This window comes from Lampetra fluviatilis, chromosome 21 (assembly GCF_964198595.1).
Source record: "Lampetra fluviatilis chromosome 21, kcLamFluv1.1, whole genome shotgun sequence".
NCBI lineage: Eukaryota > Metazoa > Chordata > Hyperoartia > Petromyzontiformes > Petromyzontidae > Lampetra > Lampetra fluviatilis.
Window position 1 is genome coordinate 11191768 of NC_136295.1, and position 22873 is coordinate 11214640.

At 55.5% G+C, this 22873-nt stretch overlaps 1 protein-coding gene across 1 annotated transcript in view; it reads right to left on the reverse strand.

The window, feature by feature from the left end:
- LOC144938229 (contactin-associated protein-like 2) overlaps nt 1-22873 on the reverse strand; it is a 137787-nt gene that overhangs the window by 59355 nt on the left and 55559 nt on the right. The window contains exons 4-5 of the mRNA XM_078866054.1: nt 22027-22210; nt 7639-7842 (exon numbers count right to left, since the gene is read on the reverse strand). Coding sequence (XP_078722180.1) covers nt 7639-7842; nt 22027-22210 — 388 coding nt within the window. The remainder of the gene's footprint in view (nt 1-7638; nt 7843-22026; nt 22211-22873) is intronic.

The following is a 22873-nucleotide window of genomic DNA, read 5'->3' on the forward strand; positions in this document are numbered from 1 at the left end:
CTGTCATCACCTCCATGGTCATCATCATCGTCGTCGTCGTCGTCGTGCATTAGTTTGACTTGCATCCCACTGGGATTTTTGCACACAGCGTTGGTGTACGGTGTTTTTTCTGCAATATTTTGCTGTCTTTTCTTGGATTTTCTGTTTGCACTTAGTCACATATTCACTTTAAGATGTTTTTTGTTCATGTTTTTGTTTTTTTGTTTGTTGCGGTTGCACCCGATTCAAGAGCCGAATGGCTCACAGGGCTATACCTAATAAATGAACTTGAACTTGAAGCGCGACTCCCATACGGCGTCGACACGAAGGTGGCAGTTGAGATCATTGCACGGCACGGGGAACGACCGCAGATCCAAACAGAATGTTCGAGAACGATACAGCGCGGGCACCCAGCGCCAAAGCGGAGCGCTGAAGAGCTAATCCACGTTCTGTCCATCACCACTATTGTACTCACCGTCACCGATGCCTTCATCATCATCATCAACACCATAATCATCATCGCCGCCACCATCATCGCCATTCCTCCAGAGTTAAATCAAATCGGTACCACGCAGTGGGAGGAAACAAAAAATGTAAAGGCTCATTATTCAATGCCCCGCGGAGGAAATGGCCTCGTGCGCTCAGGGAGCGAATTCCAATTCGACGGCTGGCACGGAGCCTCCCTCCCTCCCTCCGCATTAAAGACACGACCAGCGGAGTGATCGTAACCGAACGTCACAACGCCAAAGTCGTTACCAGCACTGCCGCCACCGTCACGGTGCTCGCAACGGCTGGTGCACTGGGCTCACGACCCAGAGGCCGGGTTCGAGCCCATCTGCCCGCGGCGCGGCAAGTTGACAACCGAACGAAGGGGTGGCCACGTTTCTTAACCCCCCTCCCCCTCCCCCCGCATCCCATCGACGGCTTACAATCGGTGGGTCGCGTGCGATGGGGTAAAGTGTGGGTAAGGCCTTGGTCACGTGGATTGTTTTTTGTTGATCTCCGGGTCCTCCGGTTTTTTGCCCCCCCCCGCCCCCTTCACATTTATCAACACGCATTGAGATTATTTAGAATTATTTTGAGCGATCATTTGTGGTAGCCAGGTCGATTATGGGGGGGAAACATACGTCAATGCCATCCCCATCCTGGTAGTTGTATATGTGCGTGTTTGGGTGATTTGTTCTCCTTTCTTGTACTTTGCACTCCAATCGTGTTGCTGTGTTGTATTTTTTGTTGTCACGTGATTACCCCGTGCCCCAACTGGACATCTGTGCAAGAAAGAGCTTAATAGCTCATCGGATTCCTCCAGTCCGATACTGACGTCTACCCTACGTAGGGGGTGCCACCCCCCCCACCCTAGACTTAGAACCCTCTTTGTTGTGAGTGGAAGGGCCATCCGCCAGCAGTGTGGTGAGCAAGTTATTTCAGGTCTGCTCCTTTACCTTCTACTTTTTTTGTTACATTATAATCATCGTCGTCCTCATCATGAAAACAGGCGATTGTGAAAATGAATGAAGGAAAGAAATAATGAATAAATGAATGCTGCCCGGGTGTGCTGGTCACTCAACGCTCCCGAGTGCTGAAACGGACTTGGGGGCAGGAAGTGAGAATTTGTAAAAAGGTCACAGATCCATTAGTGGTGCTGCAGTCCGCCTAATGCAGCCTCGATCATCGCGGCTCGTCTGGGGAGCGCCGGGACGGGGAAGAGAGCGCAGGGACGGGTGGCGAACGAGGCAGGGCGGTCAGAGCCTGGACGTTAAACAATGGAAAAAAAACGAAGCGTTTAATTGTTTTTTTATTTTAACACTTGAGCGAAAAGAGGTCTTTGGGCAGAAGCGACCTGGCCATCAACAATTGTAGCTCAACGGAAGCGGCTTATCGCGTGGAAATGTATAGCAGTCGAAATACTCTAATAAACGCGTGTTGATTGTAAATGTGGAGGGGGGAAATTTAACCGGAGGACCCGGAGAAAAAATCCACGCGACCACGGGGAAAGAGAGAGAGAGAGACACGCAAACTACAAATATAGAGCAGGCACCGTCAGGGTTGGGATCGAACCCACGATCTCCTGCATTGCAGGCGAGGTAGTTAACATCTCCTAGCCACCGTGATGATAACGATGAGAGAGAGAGAGACACGCAAACTCCAATTATAGAGCAGGCATCGTCAGGGTTGGGATCGAACCCACGGCCTCCTGCATAGCAGGCGAGGTAATTAACATCTCCTAGCCACCGTGATGATGATAATGATGAGAGAGATACGCAAACTCCAATTATACAGCAGGCATCGTCAGGGTTGGGTTCGAACCCACGACCTCCTGCATAGCAGACGAGGTAGTTAACATCTTCTAGCCACCGTGATGATGATAATGATAATGATGAGAGAGAGAGATACACAAACTACAAATATACAGCAGGCATCGTGAGGGTTGGGATCGAACCCACGACCTCCTGCATAGCAGGCGAGGTAGTTAACATCTCATAGCCACCGTGATGATGATAATGATGAGAGAGAGAGACACGCAAACTCCAATTATACAGCAGGCGTCGTGAGGGTTGGGATCGAACCCACGGCCTCTTTGTCCACCCGGCGAGGCAGTTAACATCTCGTGGCCACGGTGGCGCCCTAAGCCGGACTCCGCGTGACGAGAACGCGGTCACTCGCAGCGCCAGCTGTCGACGTCACAATGGAGCGGGCGGGCGGGGCCGTCCGCGTCACTCGACCACGTGATACGCGAGAGCTCGGAAACTCCCCCAGCCGGCACGTGCGGGCTGACGGTGAGCCAGAGGTCGCAACCGGGTACCCGATACCCGTACCCTACCCGATACCCGGCTACGGGTAGCCGTTTGCGACCCTGGTGCGGCCGGGTACGGGTACGAGTAAGGAATAAAAACCCGTTAGCGACCTCAGCGGTGAGCTCCGCCGTGGGTCGACAAGTGGCATTTACAAACAACAACGACGGCCCCTTCGCTGCCGCCGCCGGCGTTACCCGGAGTGGTGAAGTATGGTCAAACAACCACCCCGCCCCCCAATGGACCGACATGGCGTCGGGCGGATTCATCGAGCGGTGGTGAGCGGCAGTAACGCTGCATGCGGCCGGGTGGTCGAGCGAGAGGGCGGTCGGAAGGTTCGCGTGAGTCGAAATCCCCATCGGCTCTCCCGAGGGAAGATTGAGACGAGCAACCGCGTTGTGGGCACGTCGACGGTTGTTTGGGCTCCCCGCCAGAGGAATGTGGAATTTCCGCCACGGCCCTCTGGGCTTGTTCAAGGGGGGGAATGAGCACCGATGCCTCGACGCTCATTCGAGCAGCGATTTCATTCTCGATTTGAAGCTTTCGTGACTGCAAGGCTTCATACTCTTAGGGTTTTTCGGTAAAGTCACGTAACGCCCACTTACAAAATTCATTTTGTAAGTGGGCGGTTTATTTATTTAAATAAAACGCGTGCTTTGGGTTTTATTATTATGTTTAATTAATAATACATATTGGTGTCATGATTAATGCGACAAGCATCTGCATTCCAGGGTAATTGTTTAACCGTAACTCGTGGCGCTGTGACCCGTTCCAATGGGACACACTCTCCATCTCGCACCATCGGACTTGCAGTCCAACAATCGATATTGTTTTATTAACCTTCGCGCACGCCCAAGCCAGCGGCGTGGGTCGGACGGGGGGGGGGATATCGAATATGAAATATTTTTCATTTTAAATAAATCATCGCATTAGCGGAAACAGAACCGACAGCGCAGCCTTGGCTGAGATTTCAACAAGTGTAAACATTTGCCATGAATAAAATATATTACGAGTCGGGGTGGAGTGGTGGCGCAGTGGTTAGCGCGCTCCGCTACGAAACCCACGGCGACCCGACTTAGATTCTCGGCGACGGCTGGCATCAGTGGCGAGCGATATCTGGACAGGGTCCTGCGTTCTACGCTTCACCAACCCGCACTGACCAGCGTGGTGAAGTATGGTCAAACAGCTCCCATGATCATCACAGCGTGGCGAACACCGTCACCCAGCGGTAGATTGACACAGTACTCTAAACTATTGCGATTACATTTGTGGTGCCTGCTTATAAGTTGGTCACGCCTTCATACTGGTAGGAACCTCCTGGTTACACCAGCCCACAGGGGATTATTGTGTCCGTCCGTCCGTCGTGCATCCAGAAATGGGAGGAGTGGGGCTGGGTGGAGAGGGGAGGGTGTGGAGGGGCTGGGTGGGGAGGAGCTGGGTGGGGAGGGTGGGGCTGGTCACCCCGTGGTGCCCTTATAAAACTCAACGTTTAACCTACTCACGCCGGCTTGTGCCCGCCCTCACAGTCGGGCATATTTGCGGAATACACCACGACGCCGTTGACCCTGGCCATTCTCCGGAGGCTTCTGCCGTACGAGGGAGGTTTTGCCCCTTTACGTCCATGAGTGTTGGGCTACAGATGAGCGCCGGGCCTCGGCGAGGCTTTCCCGCATCGATACGCAACGCCGCTCTGCTTTGGCCGCCTTGTTTGTAGGACGTGCCATCCGTCTTCAAAGTCTACTCGGCGTCAGGTCGCGATGTGCCGGAAGGTGTCAAGGACGTCACTCGGAGGGCGGCGTTGCGGTTCGCGCGTTCGTCGCTTTGTTGCGAGGGGCTCGCGGTTCGATTCCGTCGTCCGCCCTGGTTAATGCTGCGGTGTCCGCAGTGGGTGTTAGGGGATCCCCGCGTTGGTCACTTTTGAAAAATCGACGCCGAAAATTACTCAACTGGGATCACGCACACAGCAAGCAGCGATCATTGCCCCCAAGCCACTCCTGCGAAAACTCGACGGGACCCTCCTGAAATAGGCTCATGAGACACAGCGAGGCTTGCCCGGATAAAAAAAATAAAACGCGCGCGTCGTAATAATAATGACGACGACGACGACGTATACGACAAGGGATACTCAAAGAGTAGTTGTGCGACGTCTCCTTCAGCGCGGGAGAGTCGTCGCACGCGGGGCGGTGAGCGCCGCTCTCTCCGCACATCATCTCGCGACGCCGAGAGCGAATTTTGAAATTAAACTCAGAGCGAGGGTCGGGAGAGGAGACAGAGAAAAAAAAAATTGTTAAAAGCGACGAAGCGGATCGCGAGTGCCATCTGATGAGGTCTGCAGAGCGAGCAGAGCGCACACGACTCTGGAGGGGGGAGGGGGGTGGGTGGAGGTGCTGGGTGGGAGGAGGTGGGGTGACTTTGTGTCAGAGGGGCTGTCTCTCCGCTCAGACATGCGTGACTGGGGGAAGGAGGGGGAGCAAGTGGGGGATGGGGGGGGTGCAGGAGGGAGGGAGGGAGGGTGTTGATCCCACTTGACTACATCTGGTTCACACCAACAAATAATCATTATAAACTAAACCTTTTTTTTGTCATTTTACCAGGTAAGGCTCCGCTGAGCTACGTAGATTTTTTTATCAGTAGCGACCTGGCGATCGCAAACAATTGCTCACCGAGGTGTCTTATCGTGGATATGTGTCGCAGCCAAATCCTCTAAAGCGCGTGGCGTCGATTCTAAATGTGGAGGGAAACGCCGAAGGGCCCGGAGAAAAATCCACGGGGAGAGAGAGAGACACGCAAACTCCCAAAAAAATACAGCAGGCGTCAGGGCCGGGATGGAACTCATGACCTCCTGTATACCGGGCGAGGGAGTTAACATCTCCTAGCCACGGCGGCGCCCTAAACACGTGGATGGGTTCGTGGGTGCGAGCGTGTTGCGTGGCTGGTGTTAGGTGCTACGGGCTGGGGCTACTGACAGGTCAGGGGGTTGAAATCGGGGTTCAGTATTCGGAGTTTGAGTTAAGATTGGGGGTAGGGTTTTGGTGTTAGGGTTAAGGTTTGTGGTAGGAGGAGGGTTATCTGGTGGGGGTAGAGTTAACAGTAGCGTTAGAGGTAGGGGTAGTGTTGTGGTTAGGGTAAGGCTCGGGTTTGTGTCCTGGTTAGGATTAGAGGTAGAGTTTGTGTTCATGGCAGTGTTTGTGTTAGGAGCGGGTTTAGGGTTTGCGGCGAGGGAAGGTGTAGAGTAGGGTTTGTAGTGGGGTAAGCGTATGGGGTAGGGTTAGTGGATTTAATCGGGGCATTGGTAAAGTCATCGGAGTAAGATGAGAGTTAGGAGTATTATCAGTGTTCGGGGAAGGGTCACTGTTCGGGTTCGCGGCATGTCAGTGATCGGTGTTAGTCAATCAATTAGCCAATCAATAGCCCCCTTATTTACAACCAGGTGAAGAGAGTCTGTTGAGAGTGGGAGGGGGGAAGAAAGGGGCCTCTTTTACAGAAGAGGGACTCGAGTCACAAAATCAATGCAGCAAACAGGTGCTCGGCATGCCTCCCACGCAAAGCAAAACAAGAACACCGGTGATTTTAAACGGAATTGGCCAAAGATCGCATCGCAGGACACTGCCCACTCAAGAGTGCTTTTTGTGCTGCTCAAACACAAAAAAACGCGGCTCTTGCCTGCTGCTGCTGCTACTGCTGCTGCTGCTACTGCTGCTGCTACTACTGCTGCTGTTATTGCTGCTGCTGCTACTGCTGCTGCTACTGTTGCTGCTACTGCTGCTACTGCTGCTGTTATTGCTGCTGCTGCTACTGCTGCTACTGCTGCTGCTACTGCTGCTGCTACTGTTGCTGCTGCTACTGCTGCTGCTACTGCTATTGCTGCTGCTACTGCTGCTACTGCTGCTGTTACTGCTGCTACTGCTGCTGCTGCTACTGCGACTGCTGCTGATACTGCTGCTACTGCTGCTACTGCTGTTGCTGCTGCTGCTGTTGCTACTGCTGCTGCTGCTACTGCTGCTACTGCTGCTTGTCTCGTCTTCAGTCATCCTCGATCCGACGGTTTGGCCGCACCATGGGCAATCCTTCGCCACTGCACTTCTGTTTTCAGCGATCCTCGTTGTCCGTTCCAGCGTGAGCCTCGTCCATGCTTGGATGCGATCCCACCCATTGCCGTCCTTGGGTCTTCCTCGAGCACGTGCACCGGGCACTGTGCCGCTGCTGCTGCTGCCCCGACAGACCTGGTCTTCACCTGAGGACGGCTGCTTGCGTTGTGGCCGAAACGTCGTGAGAATTATTTTATTATGTTTTATTTTTATTATTACTTCCCTTCTACGTGACTTTACCGAAAGAACCAAGAAGATGAAACCTCTTTGTTGTTGTTGTTGTTGTTTGCTGCTGCAAGCGAAGCAGCGGAAGCAGTGCGGGCGAGCAAGGATGTGGCTGGGACAAAAATCCCCCGAACGCCGTCAGCCCGTGGGCCCCGTCACGAGCATTGTCGAGTGTCTGGCCACCTGGCTCAGTGGTAGAGCGAGCGGATCGCAATCCGGGAAAGTTCAAATTGCTGGTTAGGCAACGGGGTGGTGGTGGTGGTGGAGGGGTAGTGACCCATCATCACTCCGGGGGGTGGGGGGGGCGGTCGAGAAAATATGTACCACTTTGTGAGCAAGTCCAAGTTTGTTTGGGTGATTTTGAGAAAGTGGGGGGGGGGGGGGGGTGTAAGTGGGGGGGGGGGGGGTGTAAGTGGGGGGTGGGGGGGTACAGGGATGATGGATGGATACGGAGAGAGAGAGAGAGAATGGGGCGCAACTACGGATCGGTTGGCAGCCCTGGAGAAAGGAACGACCCAGACAGAGCCAGGGCCGGGGGTCGAACCGCGGCTCACCGAGGTTGATGTGCAGCTGTAGCCGCCCGCGGTGCAGCGCGAGGGTGAGGTAGTCGCCCTGTTGGCCCTCCCCGTGCAGCAGGACGCCGTCGCTGGAGCCCGTCTTGAAGTGCAGCGCCACCACGTCCTTGATGGTGCGCTCCGTCTTTCTCGCGAAGCGCAGCGAGAGCAGACTGCGCCCGTCCAGGTAGGCCACGCTCGAATCTGCGGAGGTGGACGTGACATCGTGGGGTTGGTGGTGGTGGGGGGGTGGTGCGTGAACTGGGCTCACAACGGTCAGGTAGGAGACACAGCTGGTGACGCGACCACGTGTGCGCGCGTGTCTGTGTGTGTGTTGACTGGCATCGGTCAGTCATCTCAGTCTGTCAAGGCATGGCACCTGCTGGGTCTGGCCCGTGACCTCATGCCAGCGGGTATTCGACACTTCACGTGGCCTTAAAGTGCACTTGGCCTGGCACAAGCGTAGTGGTGACATCACCGCCGGTGGAGAATGGCGGTTGTTGTTGTTGCGTGCCGCTGTGGTCTTTGTGTTTTGAGCCACGCATCGATTGCCCAATGAGGCGCGCACACTGCACACGTGCCCCCCACCACCGCCACCACGATATTCTCCATTAAATTTCAGAGGAGGGTTGGCCCCACTTTCGCCGAGGAGACATCATCAGTGTCAGAGGAGACGCCACGCGTTTGAAACCGTTGGGGGTTTGACAGCAGCACGATGATGATGATGTTGATGGGGGGGTCACGTGTTGTGTATTCTCGGTGGGCCTGCACGAAAGGCCGCCAGGGGCCGCTAGGGACCCGCGGGCCTCGCAACGAAGAACATTGCCCTACCACAATGACAAAGATCCCCCCCCGTGTAGCCTTAACAAGCTGTTGGGGCAAGTGCTGTTAGCGAGTAGCACCTTTGACTCCCCAATACTGCTGGTTACGCACAGCACCAGCTACTACGTTAAGGCTGAGTCGACCTAGGGGAGGCCCAAGACCGGTTCAGATAATCGTCACCGGTGTTGGTGGCCAGAAATCGGTACTCGGGTCGCCGGGTTCGTAGCGCAGCGTAGCGCTAACCGCTGCGCCACCGCTCCACACACACGCGCGCACACAGTCACATCGTCCCAGCCACTCTCGCCAACCCTCCCGCGCGCACGAACCTCGCGCCCTGTGTGTGTGGGGCGAGTGGGGTGAGTGGGGCGAGTGGAGTGAGTGGGGCGAGTGGGACGAGTGGAGAGCGGTGGGCACCGTGCGGGGAGCGGTGGCGCAGTGGTTAGCGCTACGCTGCGCTGCCAACCGCGGCGACCCGAGTTCGATTTTCCGCTCACGGTCAACACCGGCGGTGACGATTATCTGAACCGGTCTCGGCCTCCGCTAGGTCGACTCGGCCTCAAATGAGTACCAGGTGCGGTGTGTAAACATCGCCACTAGGGAGACAAAGGTGGCCGGGCGTGGTGTTAGCCACCCACCCCCCTCAGTGTGCCGTGCGGGCCTTCCATAGGCGCTCGCTAACAGCACTTGCCCCAACAGTGTGTTTAGGCTGTACGGGGGGTCTTCGTCTTTGTGCCGATTTGAACATCCGATCGGGACATGGTCCGGGCCGTGCCGGGCGGTACTGGCGGTGGTTGTTGTTGTTTGTGCTGCACGTGCTGGAGGAGGCTGTCACGTGGCTCTTGTGGCTACGTGGGGGGGGGGGGGTGCTCGACGTCCGCCCGCACCATACATGACACCGACATGCACGCGCACGCACGCCGCGCGTTGATTTAATTCTTTGTTCGCATCGTGTATCCGGTGCTCTAAAAACGGCGTAAAAGCACTCGCCACGTCAACGCGTTGTGTTGGCCACGCGCTCCCCACTCACCTTGCCTAGCAGCCCGGTGTCGGCTACAGGGGGAGGAAGCTTTGTCTTTGTGGGAGGGGTGGGTGATTGGGTGAGTGGGGGGGGGTGTTGGTGAGTGGGAGGAGGAGGGTGGGGGAGAGGTGGGTGATTGGGTGAGTGGGGGAGGGTGTTGGTGAGTGGGAGGAGGAGGTGAAGGGTGGGGGGGGGAGGCTGTTGGTGAGTGGGAGGAGGAGGGATGGGGAGAGGTGGGGGAGAGGTGGGTGATTGGGTGAGTGGGGGAGGGTGTTGGTGAGTGGGAGGAGGAGGTGAAGGGTGGGGGGGTGAGGCTGTTGGTGAGTGGGAGGAGGAGGGTGGGGGAGAGGTGGGGGTGAGTGGGAGGAGGGAAGGAGGGTGGGGGGGTGTTGGTGAGTGAGAGGAGGAGGGTGGGGGAGAGGTGTTGGTGAGTGGGATGGGAGGAGGAGGGTGGGGGAGAGGTGGGGGAGAGGTGGGTGATTGGGTGAGTGGGGGAGGGTGTTGGTGAGTGGGAGGAGGAGGTGAAGGGTGGGGGGGGGAGGCTGTTGGTGAGTGGGAGGAGGAGGGTGGGGGAGAGGTGGGGGTGAGTGGGAGGAGGGAAGGAGGGTGGGGGGGTGTTGGTGAGTGAGAGGAGGAGGGTGGGGGAGAGGTGTTGGTGAGTGGGAGGAGGAGGGTGGGGGAGAGGTGGGGGAGAGGTGGGTGATTGGGTGAGTGGGGGAGGGTGTTGGTGAGTGGGAGGAGGAGGTGAAGGGTGGGGGGGGGAGGCTGTTGGTGAGTGGGAGGAGGAGGGTGGGGGAGAGGTGGGGGTGAGTGGGAGGAGGGAAGGAGGGTGGGGGGGTGTTGGTGAGTGAGAGGAGGAGGGTGGGGGAGAGGTGGGGGTGAGTGGGAGGGGGAGGAGGGAAGGAGGGTGGGGGGGTGGTGAGTGGGAGCAGGAGGAGGGTGGGGGGGTGAGACACCTGTCAGGGGAGCGACCAAGTGCGGAGAGGGGACAGCGGTGCTGACAGACGCAGCGCGGCGCTGATGATGGTGCTGATGGTGGTGGTGATGGTGGTGATGATGGTGATGATGGTGGTGGTGATGGTGGTGATGGTGGTGGTGATGCTGGTGATGGTGGTGATGGTGGTGATGATGGTGGTGCTGATGGTGGTGATGGTGGTGATGATGGTGGTGATGGTGGTGGTGATGAGACGGTGGCTCGGTGCAACGCGCGTGTTGGGATTCTTTCAGCGTCCAGCAAATAAATAATCACCTGCATCTCGCTCAAGATCCGGGGAAAGGGGCTGCTGCTGCTGTTACCTTTAGCAGCAGCATCTTACAAGACTGTGTGAGGTAGCGATGTTGCTGCTGCTTATGATAAGAGTACGCATGCTGTTTTTGACTTTTTTTGTTAAATGATGTACGTTGAACTTCTGTTGCACCGTACGTAGCCAACCGTGCTGATTAGAGGTGCGGGGGAAGGATAACAAACTAAACACAAACAGCAGTCCTAAAGAAATGTGTTTTCAATCCAGATGTAAAAGTGCTGATGCTCCCTGCTGCTGATGATGGTATTTACCCTGGTGTAACTAAACGCGGTCAATTAGCACAAACTTTGCGAAACATTTGGCCGTATTAAATGACCGTTTCTGAACGCAGGTGTAACCACGAGCACAATTAATTAAGGGTTTCAAGTAATTTCAATCGTAATTCAAATTTGTCGGAGGCAGCTGCTCTTTCACCAAAATGGAAAGAATGGAAATCAATTTCATTTTTTTTTTCAAATTAATTGTAATTAGGTTGGGGAATTGATGCGGTAATTGTAATGCTAATGAATTACCTTTCAGCTAAGCTGACCTGTGATCGTATATGGGTACACGTGTGTGTGTGGTTATACACGTGTGTGTGAGGAGCTCACATATCCTTGAAAGATCTGGACAAAGTCCAATCGGTGAGCTCTTCCGGCAGGCAAGGCTGCGTTGGCTGGGTCACGTAGCCCACATGCCCAGCCACCGCATGCCTAAACAGCTTTTGTTCGGCCGGATCGAGGAGGCTAAACGGGCACGGCACGGGCTAGAGAAGAGATGGAGTGATGTGGTTAAGGAGGATGTGGAGCTGAGTGGACTTGCCGATGACTGGTACCAGCGGTGGAGGAGGCTCGTGAAGGACGCTACTGGACAGTTGGAGGCAGTCACCCTCGAACAACAACGGAGGGGGGAGGAGCGACGCTCACAGCAATGAGCGGAGCGCCGGGTGGCTAAAGCACAGCAAGTTGGCACAGTAGGGGGCACAGGTGGTGCATCAGCCACTCATCTCAGTCAGTCGACCCGTGGCACCTGGGTCTGCCCCGTGACCTGCCAGTGGGCGTTCGATACTTCACGTGGCCTCAACGTGCACCTCGCCTCATGGAGACGTCACCGCCACTTAGTGGCGAATGGCGGTTGTTGTTGTTGTGTGTGTGTGGGTACACGTGTGTGTATGTGTTGACCCAGCGCTTTGCGCTACGAAGCCGGCAACCCAGGTTCGATTCCCGCTCACGGCCAACACCAGTGACGATTATCTGAACCGGTCCTGTGCCTCCCCTAGGTCGACTCGGCCTCAAATGAGTACCTGGTGCGATGTGTAAACATCGCCACTCGGGAGTCAAAGGCGGCCAGGCGGAGTGCTGGCCACCCACCCACTCGTGTGCTGCGCTGGCCTTGATAGGTGCCGCTCGCTAACAGCACTTGCCCCCAACGGTCTTTGTAGGCTACCTGGGGGGCCTTTCTATTTGTGCTCTGCGGTGTGTTCAGCGAGGGGGTGGAGGCTGAGAGTAGTCGACACTCGTGGCTGCACTCACATCGTCAACAATTAGCGTCATCAAGAGTGTCCGCCCAGGAAGCTCAGTGGGAGAGCGAGCGGCTTGCGACCCAGGAAGGTTGCGAGTGCAAATTCCTGATTACGGGAGGATTGACTCAGCCCATCATCATCGTCTCTCCGGTGGTCGATAAAATATGGTACCACTTTGTGAGGAATTCAACGGGGTTTATCCGATGGGTAAACTCGCCTCTCCCCCACCCACCCACCTCGGAATGGGAATGCAGAAATTCCCCCGCTGGTCCAGAGCCGTAAACAGGAGATTAGCACCAATTCCTAAATGCTCATTTTGAGCAGGAAATCACTTTGACTTTGACTAATCAACTGATTACCACCTGGCGCTCTCTCATCCTCCAGGGAGGCGAATGGGGGGGGGGGCGAATGGGGGGGGCGAGGGGGGGGGGCTCTGGTTTGGAGCGGGGTGAGTAGCTGGCAGCCCGTCCACAGCAAACTTAATTGCCAAGAGACAACAAAAATGAAAATTTAAAGAATGTACTGGAGGCCACACCCCCCCCCCCCCCCCGTTTGGCGAAGCCCATGCGGGAACTATCGCCAGAAGCGACCTCCAATCGCTGCGGCTGTCCACGTGGAAATGTCTAAACGCTCGCCGCGTGGACGTCCGTGCGATAAGGAGGCTCGGAGGACTGGTTCCAGTTCACGTCACAGCGAGGGGTGGCCAGTCGTAATTGTTGCGTTCTTTTGGTTTCAGAGAGAGAGCATCGTTCGTGGAAAAATGCATCTCACAATCGCCGAGTTGGAACCACGGGACGAGTTGGAACATCTGCCAGGCGGTCAGCCGGTGCTAGCAACAATTGTTCCGCAGTTTTCTGTGTATTAAGTTTTTTTCAGCCAATTAGTAGTTTATTATGCATGTGGGATGAAATCTGGGCATCCGGAGAAACCCCACATGTGCGACGGGGCAACGCTCGATCCCATACAGTAGGGACCCGCGAGATCAGTCCACGTTTGCATTCTGCTGGCGCGCCTCAAATGCAATTCGTCATTTGTCCGATTCACCATCCCTCGCCTCCACAGTGCTGGACCACAGGCCACATGCATGGGCCACTAACACTCAATCCTCTCGTCGGGGTAGATAGCGTTAAACAACGGTGAAGTGGATCCTCTTTTATAATGAAACAAAATCAGGGCAGGTGTGAGAACGTGGCGATGATGTGTGTGGGAGATCGTGAGTGAAAGGCTGTAGTGGATTCGCTTGGCTTACAGCAGGAGGCGACAAACGGTGGTGGTGTTAGCCTCCACCCCCCTCCCCCCACCGAAGATGAACATCTGTGGAGGGACGCCAGCGAGGTAGATGAGTCAGATGCCTCGCATGACCTCCTAACCCGTGCTTTAGCCAAAGTGGCCCCTCAGGACAAAGTCGTCTTGCTGAAGTGACTTTAATGCCCGAGTGGGTCACGACGCTAACGCTTTGAGCACGGAGTAATTGGAATGCGTGGGCCAGATTGGCTCAACAATAGCGAGAGAAGGACGCTGCCAGATTGTGGAGCGACCCCGTGGGCTTTTAATCACCGACACGCTGTCTCTTCATCAGCGAACTCCACGCAACATCTTGGGGCCCAAACAAGAACATCTGCTTGATTGTGCAGTGGAAGAAAAGCGAATTCGAGTTCAGGTACTTGACACCAGGACCGTAGGCCCGTCATTTGCAAGATGCGCTTGCCACGGGCGCCACGGTTGCAAGATGTTAACTACCTCGCCTGGTATGCAAGAGGTCATGGGTTCTATTCAGGCGCCGACGCCTCCTGTATATTTGGAGTTTGCGTGTCTCTCTTCCCGCGATCGCGTGGATTTTTCTCCGGGTCCTCCGGTTTTCCCCTCCACATTTAGAAACATGTAGTATTTGGCTGCTCTCAATATCCACATGATGAGACACTTCGTTGAGCTATCATCTGTGGCCAGATCGCTTTTGAAAAAGAGCTAAATAGCTTAGTGGGCCTTACCTGGCGTCGGGCATCCACCTCGAGGCCCCATCCAAAAACCCCACACAATGGGCCCGCTCTTGGTGAATTCTTCAAAAATTGCGAGCGAGAATCTGATTATCTTTCGATTTAAAGCTTTCGTGACTGCAGGGATTCATCTTCTTGGTTCTTTCGGTAAAGTCACGTAGAAGGGAAGTAATAAAATAATAAAAATAAAACATAATAAAATAAAATAATATAATTCTCACTATCTGATTATCGCTTACAGCTGGGATTGGCGTCTGTTACCCTCCCCTGCTGATGATGCCGGGGGGAACACAAAGTCGGGGGTAGGGGTCGGCACGGTTTGGCTCAAACCACCAAACCGCGGTTTGAACCGAACCAAATCGGTTTGGTTTGGCTCTGTTTGAACTGGTTCGGTTTGGTTTGGGGCTACGAAAACCGACTCGGTTTGGCTCGGACAGGGTGGAACCGGCTCAAACTAGTTTGGTTCAAGCCAACTTAAGAGGTTTGGTTTAGCTTAGTTTGGTTTGGTTTTGGTTTGGTTTGGTTCAGTCGTCGCTGGTTTGGTTTGGATTGCTCAATTTGAAACCAGTTTGAGTCGGTTCAAACCGTGCCGACCCCTAGTCGGGGGTGAGAGATGCAGGACTGTGGCTCGTGCAAGCCGCCACGGCTGAGTTTGGTACCCAGTACAGGTCGCACCAGAAATCCAACCGTCCTAGCCGGTGAACACAATATTTACATTTCCCCTCCACATTTTGAAACTCGCATTGAGGCTATTGAACATTATTTTGGCTGCTATAAATGTAAACAATGATGGGCTACTTTGTTGAGCTATCATTTGTGGTGGCCAGGTCGCTTTTGAAAAATAAGTTAATGCCTCAGTGGGCTTTGTTTGGAAGGATGTGGGTGGTTTCGTTTTTATTTGTACGTGTTTGTGTGATTTGTTTATCTCTCTGCTACTTTGCATTGCTATTATGTTTTGTACTGTGTTTGTTATTGTAACTTGTTTACCTGCCCCTATAGGACATCTGTGAAAAAAGAGCTTTACAGCCCATGGGATTTCTGTAGAATAAAGAAATATTCTGATTCTGGTGAGCCGTGTGGCGTTTCAAGGCCAAGTGGTGGGTGTGTTCGCTGGTTGCTGGGGAGATGGAAACGGCATCAGTGGTCCGTGAACATAAATGGCAGAGTAGGTGTGTAGGTGGAGGAGTGTAGGTGGGAGAGTGAGTGTGGTCTGTGCATAGCTGCGTGGAGGGGTGGGTGTGTCGGTGGTTGAGTGTGTAGTGTTTGGGTGAATCTGTTCATGGGCGAATAGCAGGTGACCTGCTTGGGTGGTTGATTATGTTGGTGGGTGTGTGTGTGTGTAGGTGGGTGTGTCGGTGGGGGTGTGTGTGTAGGTGGGTGTGTCGGTGGGGGTGTGTGTGTAGGTGGGTGGGCATATAGTTGGGTTGGTGTGCAGATTGGTCGGTGTAGGTGGATGGCTGTTGGTGCATCTGTGGGTGAGTATGTACATAGATGGTTGTGTAGGTGGGGAGGGGGTAGTGCAACGGTTAGCGGGTTCTGCTACGAACCTGACGGCCCGAGTTCGATTCCCACTCACGGCCAACACCGGTGACGATTATCTGAACCGGTCCTTAGCCACCCCTAGGTCGACTCAGCCTCAAATGTGTAAACATCGCCAATAGGAAGAGGAAGGAAACGAAGGCGGCCGGGCGTGGTGCTGGCCACCCACCTCCTCGTGTGCCGTGCAGGCCTTCATAGGGTGCTCGCTAACAGCACTTGCCCCTGCAGCCTGTCACAGGCTACGCGGGGGATCTTTGTTGGGTGAGTGCGCGTCGAGGTGGGTGCATGTGTTGAGGGTCGGGTATATGCGTGCGTGGTTGGGGCGTGCAGGTGGTGGGTACGCAAGCTCGATGTGGATGTGTGAGCGCGCGTGGGCGTGCGTGTGTGCAAGGTGGGGGGGGGGGTGGCAGAGAGTGACGGGGAGAGCACGGGGCGTGGGGTTCCTCAAAGCCCCATCTGTCAGCTCTGCGCTCACCTCCCCCCCCACGCTCGCTGCCCTCCTCCTCCCCTACCACTCGCTCAGTTTCCGTGGAGAAGTCATCAGAGCCTCAATGTTTCAGAAATCATCTCCGTCTAGACGGAGTGTGCGCGCGTGGTCTCCCTCGGCGCGCGGTGGCTGTTGTGCGGGCACTTCTGACCCCCCCCCCATCATCGTAATAATGATTATTTATATTATTAAATATATACATGAGACTCGGCAAGACTGTGTCGGGTAAGATACGGAAATTATAACGACAGCTCAGGATCCAGACATGGGCATCATACTCGTCACCATCAGTATCTCTATCATCATCATCCTTGTCGTCATCGTAATCATCGTGAGTCGTAGCATTACACCGTGGTCACTATCGGGACGCCAGTTTCGTAACGCGGTGCCGCTCATCACTACACCACCGCTTCCCACGGTAGCGCTGTATCACCACACGGCATGACCTAGGCAGTGATGTTGCAGTGGTCTCTATTGCAGTGTCTCTATTGCAGTGGTCTCTATTGCAGTGTCTCTATTGCAGTGGTCTCTATTGCAGTGTCTCTATTGCAGTGTCTCTATTGCAGTGTCTCTATTGCAGTGTCTCTATTGCAGTGTCTCTATTGCAGTGGTCTCTACAGACTTCCTTGTCCATAACCGCACTGAATCCCCACGTCCGCGGGACACCACCCAGGGCCCATCAGCGCGTGCAGATACGACAGCGTGGCTCTCATTATCAACGGGGGAGAGCAGATAACGAGAGGGAGGGGAGAGGGATGGGAGAGTTAATGGAGAGTGAATGGAGAGTGGAGTGGAGTGGGGCGAGAGAGGAAACGGCGAGGGAGGGGAGAGAGGGAGGGGAGAGAGGGAGGGAGCCGTGCCGGCCTTCAAGGAGCAGTGGGCGATGGAGGAGGCCGTGTGCTCGGTGGCAGATGACGGGGAGCTCTGCATGCAGATATGAGCTACCCGTCGGAGGCCGTCGTACTGCGAGAAGGGCTGCGTGCAGAACGAGAGCGGGAGAATGAGCGAGAGAGTGAGCGAGAGAGTGACCGAGAGAGAGAGTGAGCGAGAGAGTGAGAGGTGGGGGTTTTACATAAAGCAAAGTTTTAAAAAAATTACGAAATGATGAACGAAGCAAAGTGCCGACTACACCGAGCATCTTCTTGTTTCCACTGATCGTAAAAAAGAGAGAGAGGGAGGGGAGAGAGGGAGGGGAGAGAGGGAGGAGGGGAGAGAGGGAGGAGGGGAGAGCAGCGCGTGAGGGATCAGAGAGTTTATGGAGATGGAAGGGAGGAGAAAGGAAGAGTGAGGTGAGAGGGAAGGCAGCACGAGCGATCGAGGACAGGGGAGAGTGTGGGGCAGGAGGAGTGCATGCGAGAGACGGAGAGAGCGAGGATGGAGTGGGACGATGGGGAATTGTAGCCGAGAGGTGGCGAGTGGAGAGTGAGAGAGAGAGAGTGAGCGAGAGGTGGGGGTTTACATAAAGCAAAGTTATAAAAAAAAATACGAAATGATGAACGAAGCAAAGTGCCGACTACACCGAGCATCTTCTTGCTACCACTGATCGTAAAAAAAAGAGAAACAGAGAGGTGGGGGGGGGGGGACCAGATTGGAGACGCAAGCAGCGGCCGCTCCCGGCCGTGGGCACGAGGAGTGGGCACGCAGGGTGAGCACCCTGGGTGGGCACCCGTAGTGGACACGAGAAGTGAGCGCTTCCTGGTGGCAGATGGTCATCTCGGTCGTAACGGAAATGGTAATCGGCAGCGAATGAAAGCGAAAGGGAGAGCCTTGTAATGTAACCCGTTGGGTGAGCACCCCCCCTCACCTCACCCAACAGCAATCGTAGGCAGCACGGCCCCCCCCCCATCTCGTCCTCCAGCCCCCACCCCGCATCGCCCCCCCCCCCACGCCGCCTCTCCACTGCATGCCAATCACGGGCAGCCAAGCCCAAGAAGCCAGTGGGGTGGCGAGCCTCTTTTGAAAGGGCACCACAAAAAAAGAAGAAGAAAACGAGGTGGACACAATGGCCGTGCCTCCGCTGCACTTTTACAAGGTGCACCCAAAACTGACAACGGTTTTTAAAAAAAAAAAGGGGGGGGGGTGGCCGGTGTCGGAGGTTACAGATGCAGCCCTGCGCGACGTCTCGCTCATCTTCGTCCCGCGAAACCGCGCTCCCTCTGCTGCGCCTTAACGATCCGAGGCGTGCCCAAGCAGCCAGCCCCCCCCAGCCCCCCCCCCCCCCCACAGCGCCCCCCCCCCCCACAGCGCCCCCCATCACCGCCCGATGCTCCGCGACGCGCCGAGTGATGCGCGACCGCCGATCCGGCGTGCCAAGGGCATGGGGCACTCGCTGCTGGCGCGTCCGTCTCTTCCACCCACCACCCCACCCCCCCCAGCCCCCACCTGACGCCCACCCCCGACCTCTCGTTGCAATCAGGGCCACTTCTGCCGCGACCAGCAGCAGCGCGCACGAACCTGCGAAACGCACTCACGATTTGTCACCAATTGTCCCGTTTCAGCTTGGCAGGATCGCCGCGTTTCATCCAGAAATTGCCCCTCTTTCTCCCCCCCCCTCTCCGTTCGCTCCTCCAGCTGCTACTCCTTGCCCCCCCTCCCCCCCCCCGCTGTGATTTTCGCTCGAGGGAGGGAGGGAGTAGGAGGAACCGAAACCTTCACAAGGTACACGGTAATGGGCTTTCCGAATTATAGATGGGCGCCTCGGAAAAGCAATTTTCAATTTGTCCCGTATTGTGCCGTACTCTCTTATTAAAATTTACGCTCGTCTCTCGATGCGACCACCCACTGACCTCGCCCAACCCTGCCTGCGCCACCCCCCCCACCCACCCCCCCACCCACCCCCACCCACCCCCCACCCACCCCCCACCCACCCCCCCACCCACCCCCACCTAGCCATCAGCCGCGGTAATAAAATAAAAGTAAAACATATCAATGCCCCATTCGCCCTTTTACTTCATCGTTTCCAAGCCACCCACACCCACCCCCGCCCTGTCTCTTCCTCCCGGCCTTTCATGTTCCACCTCGATTCCTTTCGGGTTTCACGCAGCAACGTTCAGGTTTCACGTGGCCTCGAGGGGGAGGAGGAGGAAGAGGCTTTTAAAAATTCGGGCCACTTTTAGGTCTCTCCATTAGCCGTAGAAGCGCGTGGGCTAAGAGGGGACGGTCAAAATAAAAACCCGAAAGGGATAATGAAAGGGGAAGCATATATAAATAAATAAAAGCGCGCCGAACCGCGAATGAATTATTCTTTGTGATTTACAGGTTTCAGGCTGCGCGGTCACCGCTGCTGGGCCTCTGCCCCCCCCCCTCCCACAGCCCCCCCCCCTCCCGCAGCCCCCCCCCCTCCCGCAGCCCCCCCCCTCCCGCAGCCCCCCACTTCTAAACAACGCCGCCGTCTTTTGCCGAGCGTCTTTGCAGCGAGAAATTCGCGGTTTTGCGTACGCACGGTTTCCGAACCCGCGTCGGATTTTAGGAGAAGCAATTTCTCCGCTTCGAACCTGCCTTTCGCGATCCGTTCTCGTCGCCCTTCCGCTCTCCGACGAGCGCGGTTGGCTACGCACGGTGGCGAAAGAAGTTCGACGGACAAAAAAAGACAAAGGTCGCCCGTGTAGCCTGCAACAGACTGTTGGGGCAAGTGCTGTTAGCGAGCACCTATGAAGGCCGGCGCAGCACACGAGGGGGCGGGTGACCAGCACCACGCCTGGCCGCCTTTGTCTCTCCACAGTAGCAATGTTTACACACCACCACCAGGTACTCATTTGAGGCCGAGTCGACCTAGGAGAGGCCCAGGTCAGGTTCATATTTTCGCCACTGGCTGTTGGCCGTGAGCGGGAATTGAACCCGGGTCGCAGGGTTCGTAGGGCAACGCGCTAACCACTGCTACCACCGCTCCCTACATAGAAACACGTGTATAGTGTGCCAATTCACAGATACGAGTAAAAAAATACTCTCTCTTTCATTCCGGCCTTCACAGCCTTAGGGGATAAGCACATACTGTGTCGGGACAGCCACCATGCTGCCAGACCCACAGCTTGCAGAGGGCAAAGATCACGACAACGACGACGGCACGGCGAGTTGCACTCCAGATCGCAGCAGCCCCGACTGTGAGTCGGAACTCGCCTTTTATCCTCCCCAGCGTGGCCAGGCCTCGCACCCCTCTAGATTCCGTCAGAGGGCTCCGTGCCTTGCCCACAGGTCCAACTGGCAGAACGGGCTGCTACCCCGAATTCTATTGTCTACCAATCTCCCAGCGGCACGCGCTCCAGTGACTCATTCCCTATCACGCCGCATGCATTCGCGCTCCTGGTTTAAGGAATGACGGTGGCGTGAACCATGCCTCCGCCAAGTAACCATGGGCCGGGAGCAACCAAAAGTCGTCGCGGCCTATCGCCGAAAACGCGGCCTCCCAGCTGTCACCTGATGCGGACGCCGAACGCAGGCGCGGTTCATCCCGAATTCGGCCAAAAAAAAAAACTCGCATCTCTACGACTCATCGAAAAATGGAATCTAAAAGCTGAGCCATTTTCACTGGACCGTGGCAAATCCCTCAGGGCGAAGCGGAACCCAGAGCCCCCCCCCACCCACCCGTTTTTTTTTTTATCGAAGTCAGATCTAAAAGTGAGTCTGATTGTATTAAAGCCATCTCCGAACACAAACTGAATTCCGAACCCTGACCCGTTGAGCCAACAGCCTAACCCTTGCCAAAGCCACCGACAGAAGTCTGGCCAATTGCACCGATAACTTACCCTCATCAGAGCGCATAAAACCCGACCCTAAACGCACCACTCGTTTCACCAGCAGACACAAAAAACCCAAATCTATTTCACCAAAAAAAATATGCCGAACCCATCGGAATGCAAACCCGTAGCCCCTGACCCACGGATGCGAATGCGCGCTCGTCAGCACGTTCACCGGTGGAGATGGAGCAACGGAATCAGTTCGTATTCAGAGATAGGTGGAAGCGCTTTTGGGGGTGAAAGCATAAACAGTTGGACCCTGGACCCTGACCCCCCGGGGTCACGCGAGAAGTGGCACCGGGCAAAATTGCAAATCAAGCGAAAGGCTATTTTAGTGAGCCCACGCAGCTCGCGTGGTGTTGTGAAACAACAACAACAAAAAACAACAAAATAAACTATTCGGGAGTGAATTTTCATTTAAAGCTTTGGTGACTGCAGGGATTCATATTCTTGGTTCTTTCGGTAAAGTCACGTAGAAGGGAAATAATAAAATAATACAAATATTAAACAATAAAATTCTCACGACGTTTCGACTGCAACACAAGCAATCATCATCACGTGTGAAATCCACAGCAAGAAAATTTGAAGAAAAAAAGTCAATTTAAATAAAAGTTGGAATTTCTATTTTTAAAATGCCATGTTATCCCGTGCCACATGGACATTATCTCATCTCCCATCCTCAAGTCTCGCCCAAATATCTCAGCTCACCGCGTCCGTCTCATCTCTCTACCTCTCTGCTCTCATCTCTCTCGCTCCTTCGTCAACAATTCATTTCTCTCGTATCCACTACATCCACTATCACTCGTCTCCATCTCTTCTGTCATCTTCACCACCTGGAACCTCACAAATCGAACGAATGGTTGCGGCGGATGGGAGTTGACTCCGATCCACCCCCCCTAAAAAAATGTTCTGCTGTCACAGCCCTCCACTTCATGCCACCCCCCACCCCAATTGGGGGGGGAGGGCACGGTGCCACCCTGGCTCACGTACTGTACTGGCAGCCGTAGACGGCGACCCTGAGTCCAGGCCGGCCCCCCGCGTGCCCGGCCTGGCCCCCCGCCGCGTCTCCCGGGGCCCCCCCTCCGGGGAGCTCAAAGCGCAGGAAGCGCGTGACCAGCGGGCGCGGCAGCTCGTGGCGGACCACGGAGTCGGCGTTCTCGTTGCCGGAGAAGCCCTGCGCACACACAAGCACACGCGCACGCACGCGCACACACAAGCACACGCGCACGCACGCGCGCACACACACACGCGCGCACGCACGCGCGCACACACGCGCGCACGCACACACGCGCACACAAACACGCACGCACACACACACGCGCACACACACACACGCACACACGCACACAAGCACACGCGCACGCACGCACGCATGCGCACACACACACGCACGCACACACACACACGCACACACATGCACGCGCACTCACACACACACGCGCGCGCGCACACACACGCACGCACACACACACACGGGGAGACACGGAGACGGTGAGGAGACTCGCACGGAGGCTTGCATGGACATAGAGACTCGCATGGAGACTGACATAGACATAGATACTCCAAATAGAGACATAGGGACTCACATAGAGACTCGCATGGACGTAGAGGAGACTCGCATGGAGACATAGAGACTCGCAAGGAGACACAGAGACTGCCTGCTTGCTGCAGAGGTTATACGGTTCAAACCCTGCGGACCGCCCTGGTTAACACCACTTCAACGGTGCGCGTTCAAGATTCCCGCGGCGACGCATCACGAGAGGGGCCGCCGTGCCCTGGGCGTCGTGGGCCCCCCGCGTCTTGGCACCAATCAAAAAAAATGTAAACTTTAAAAACG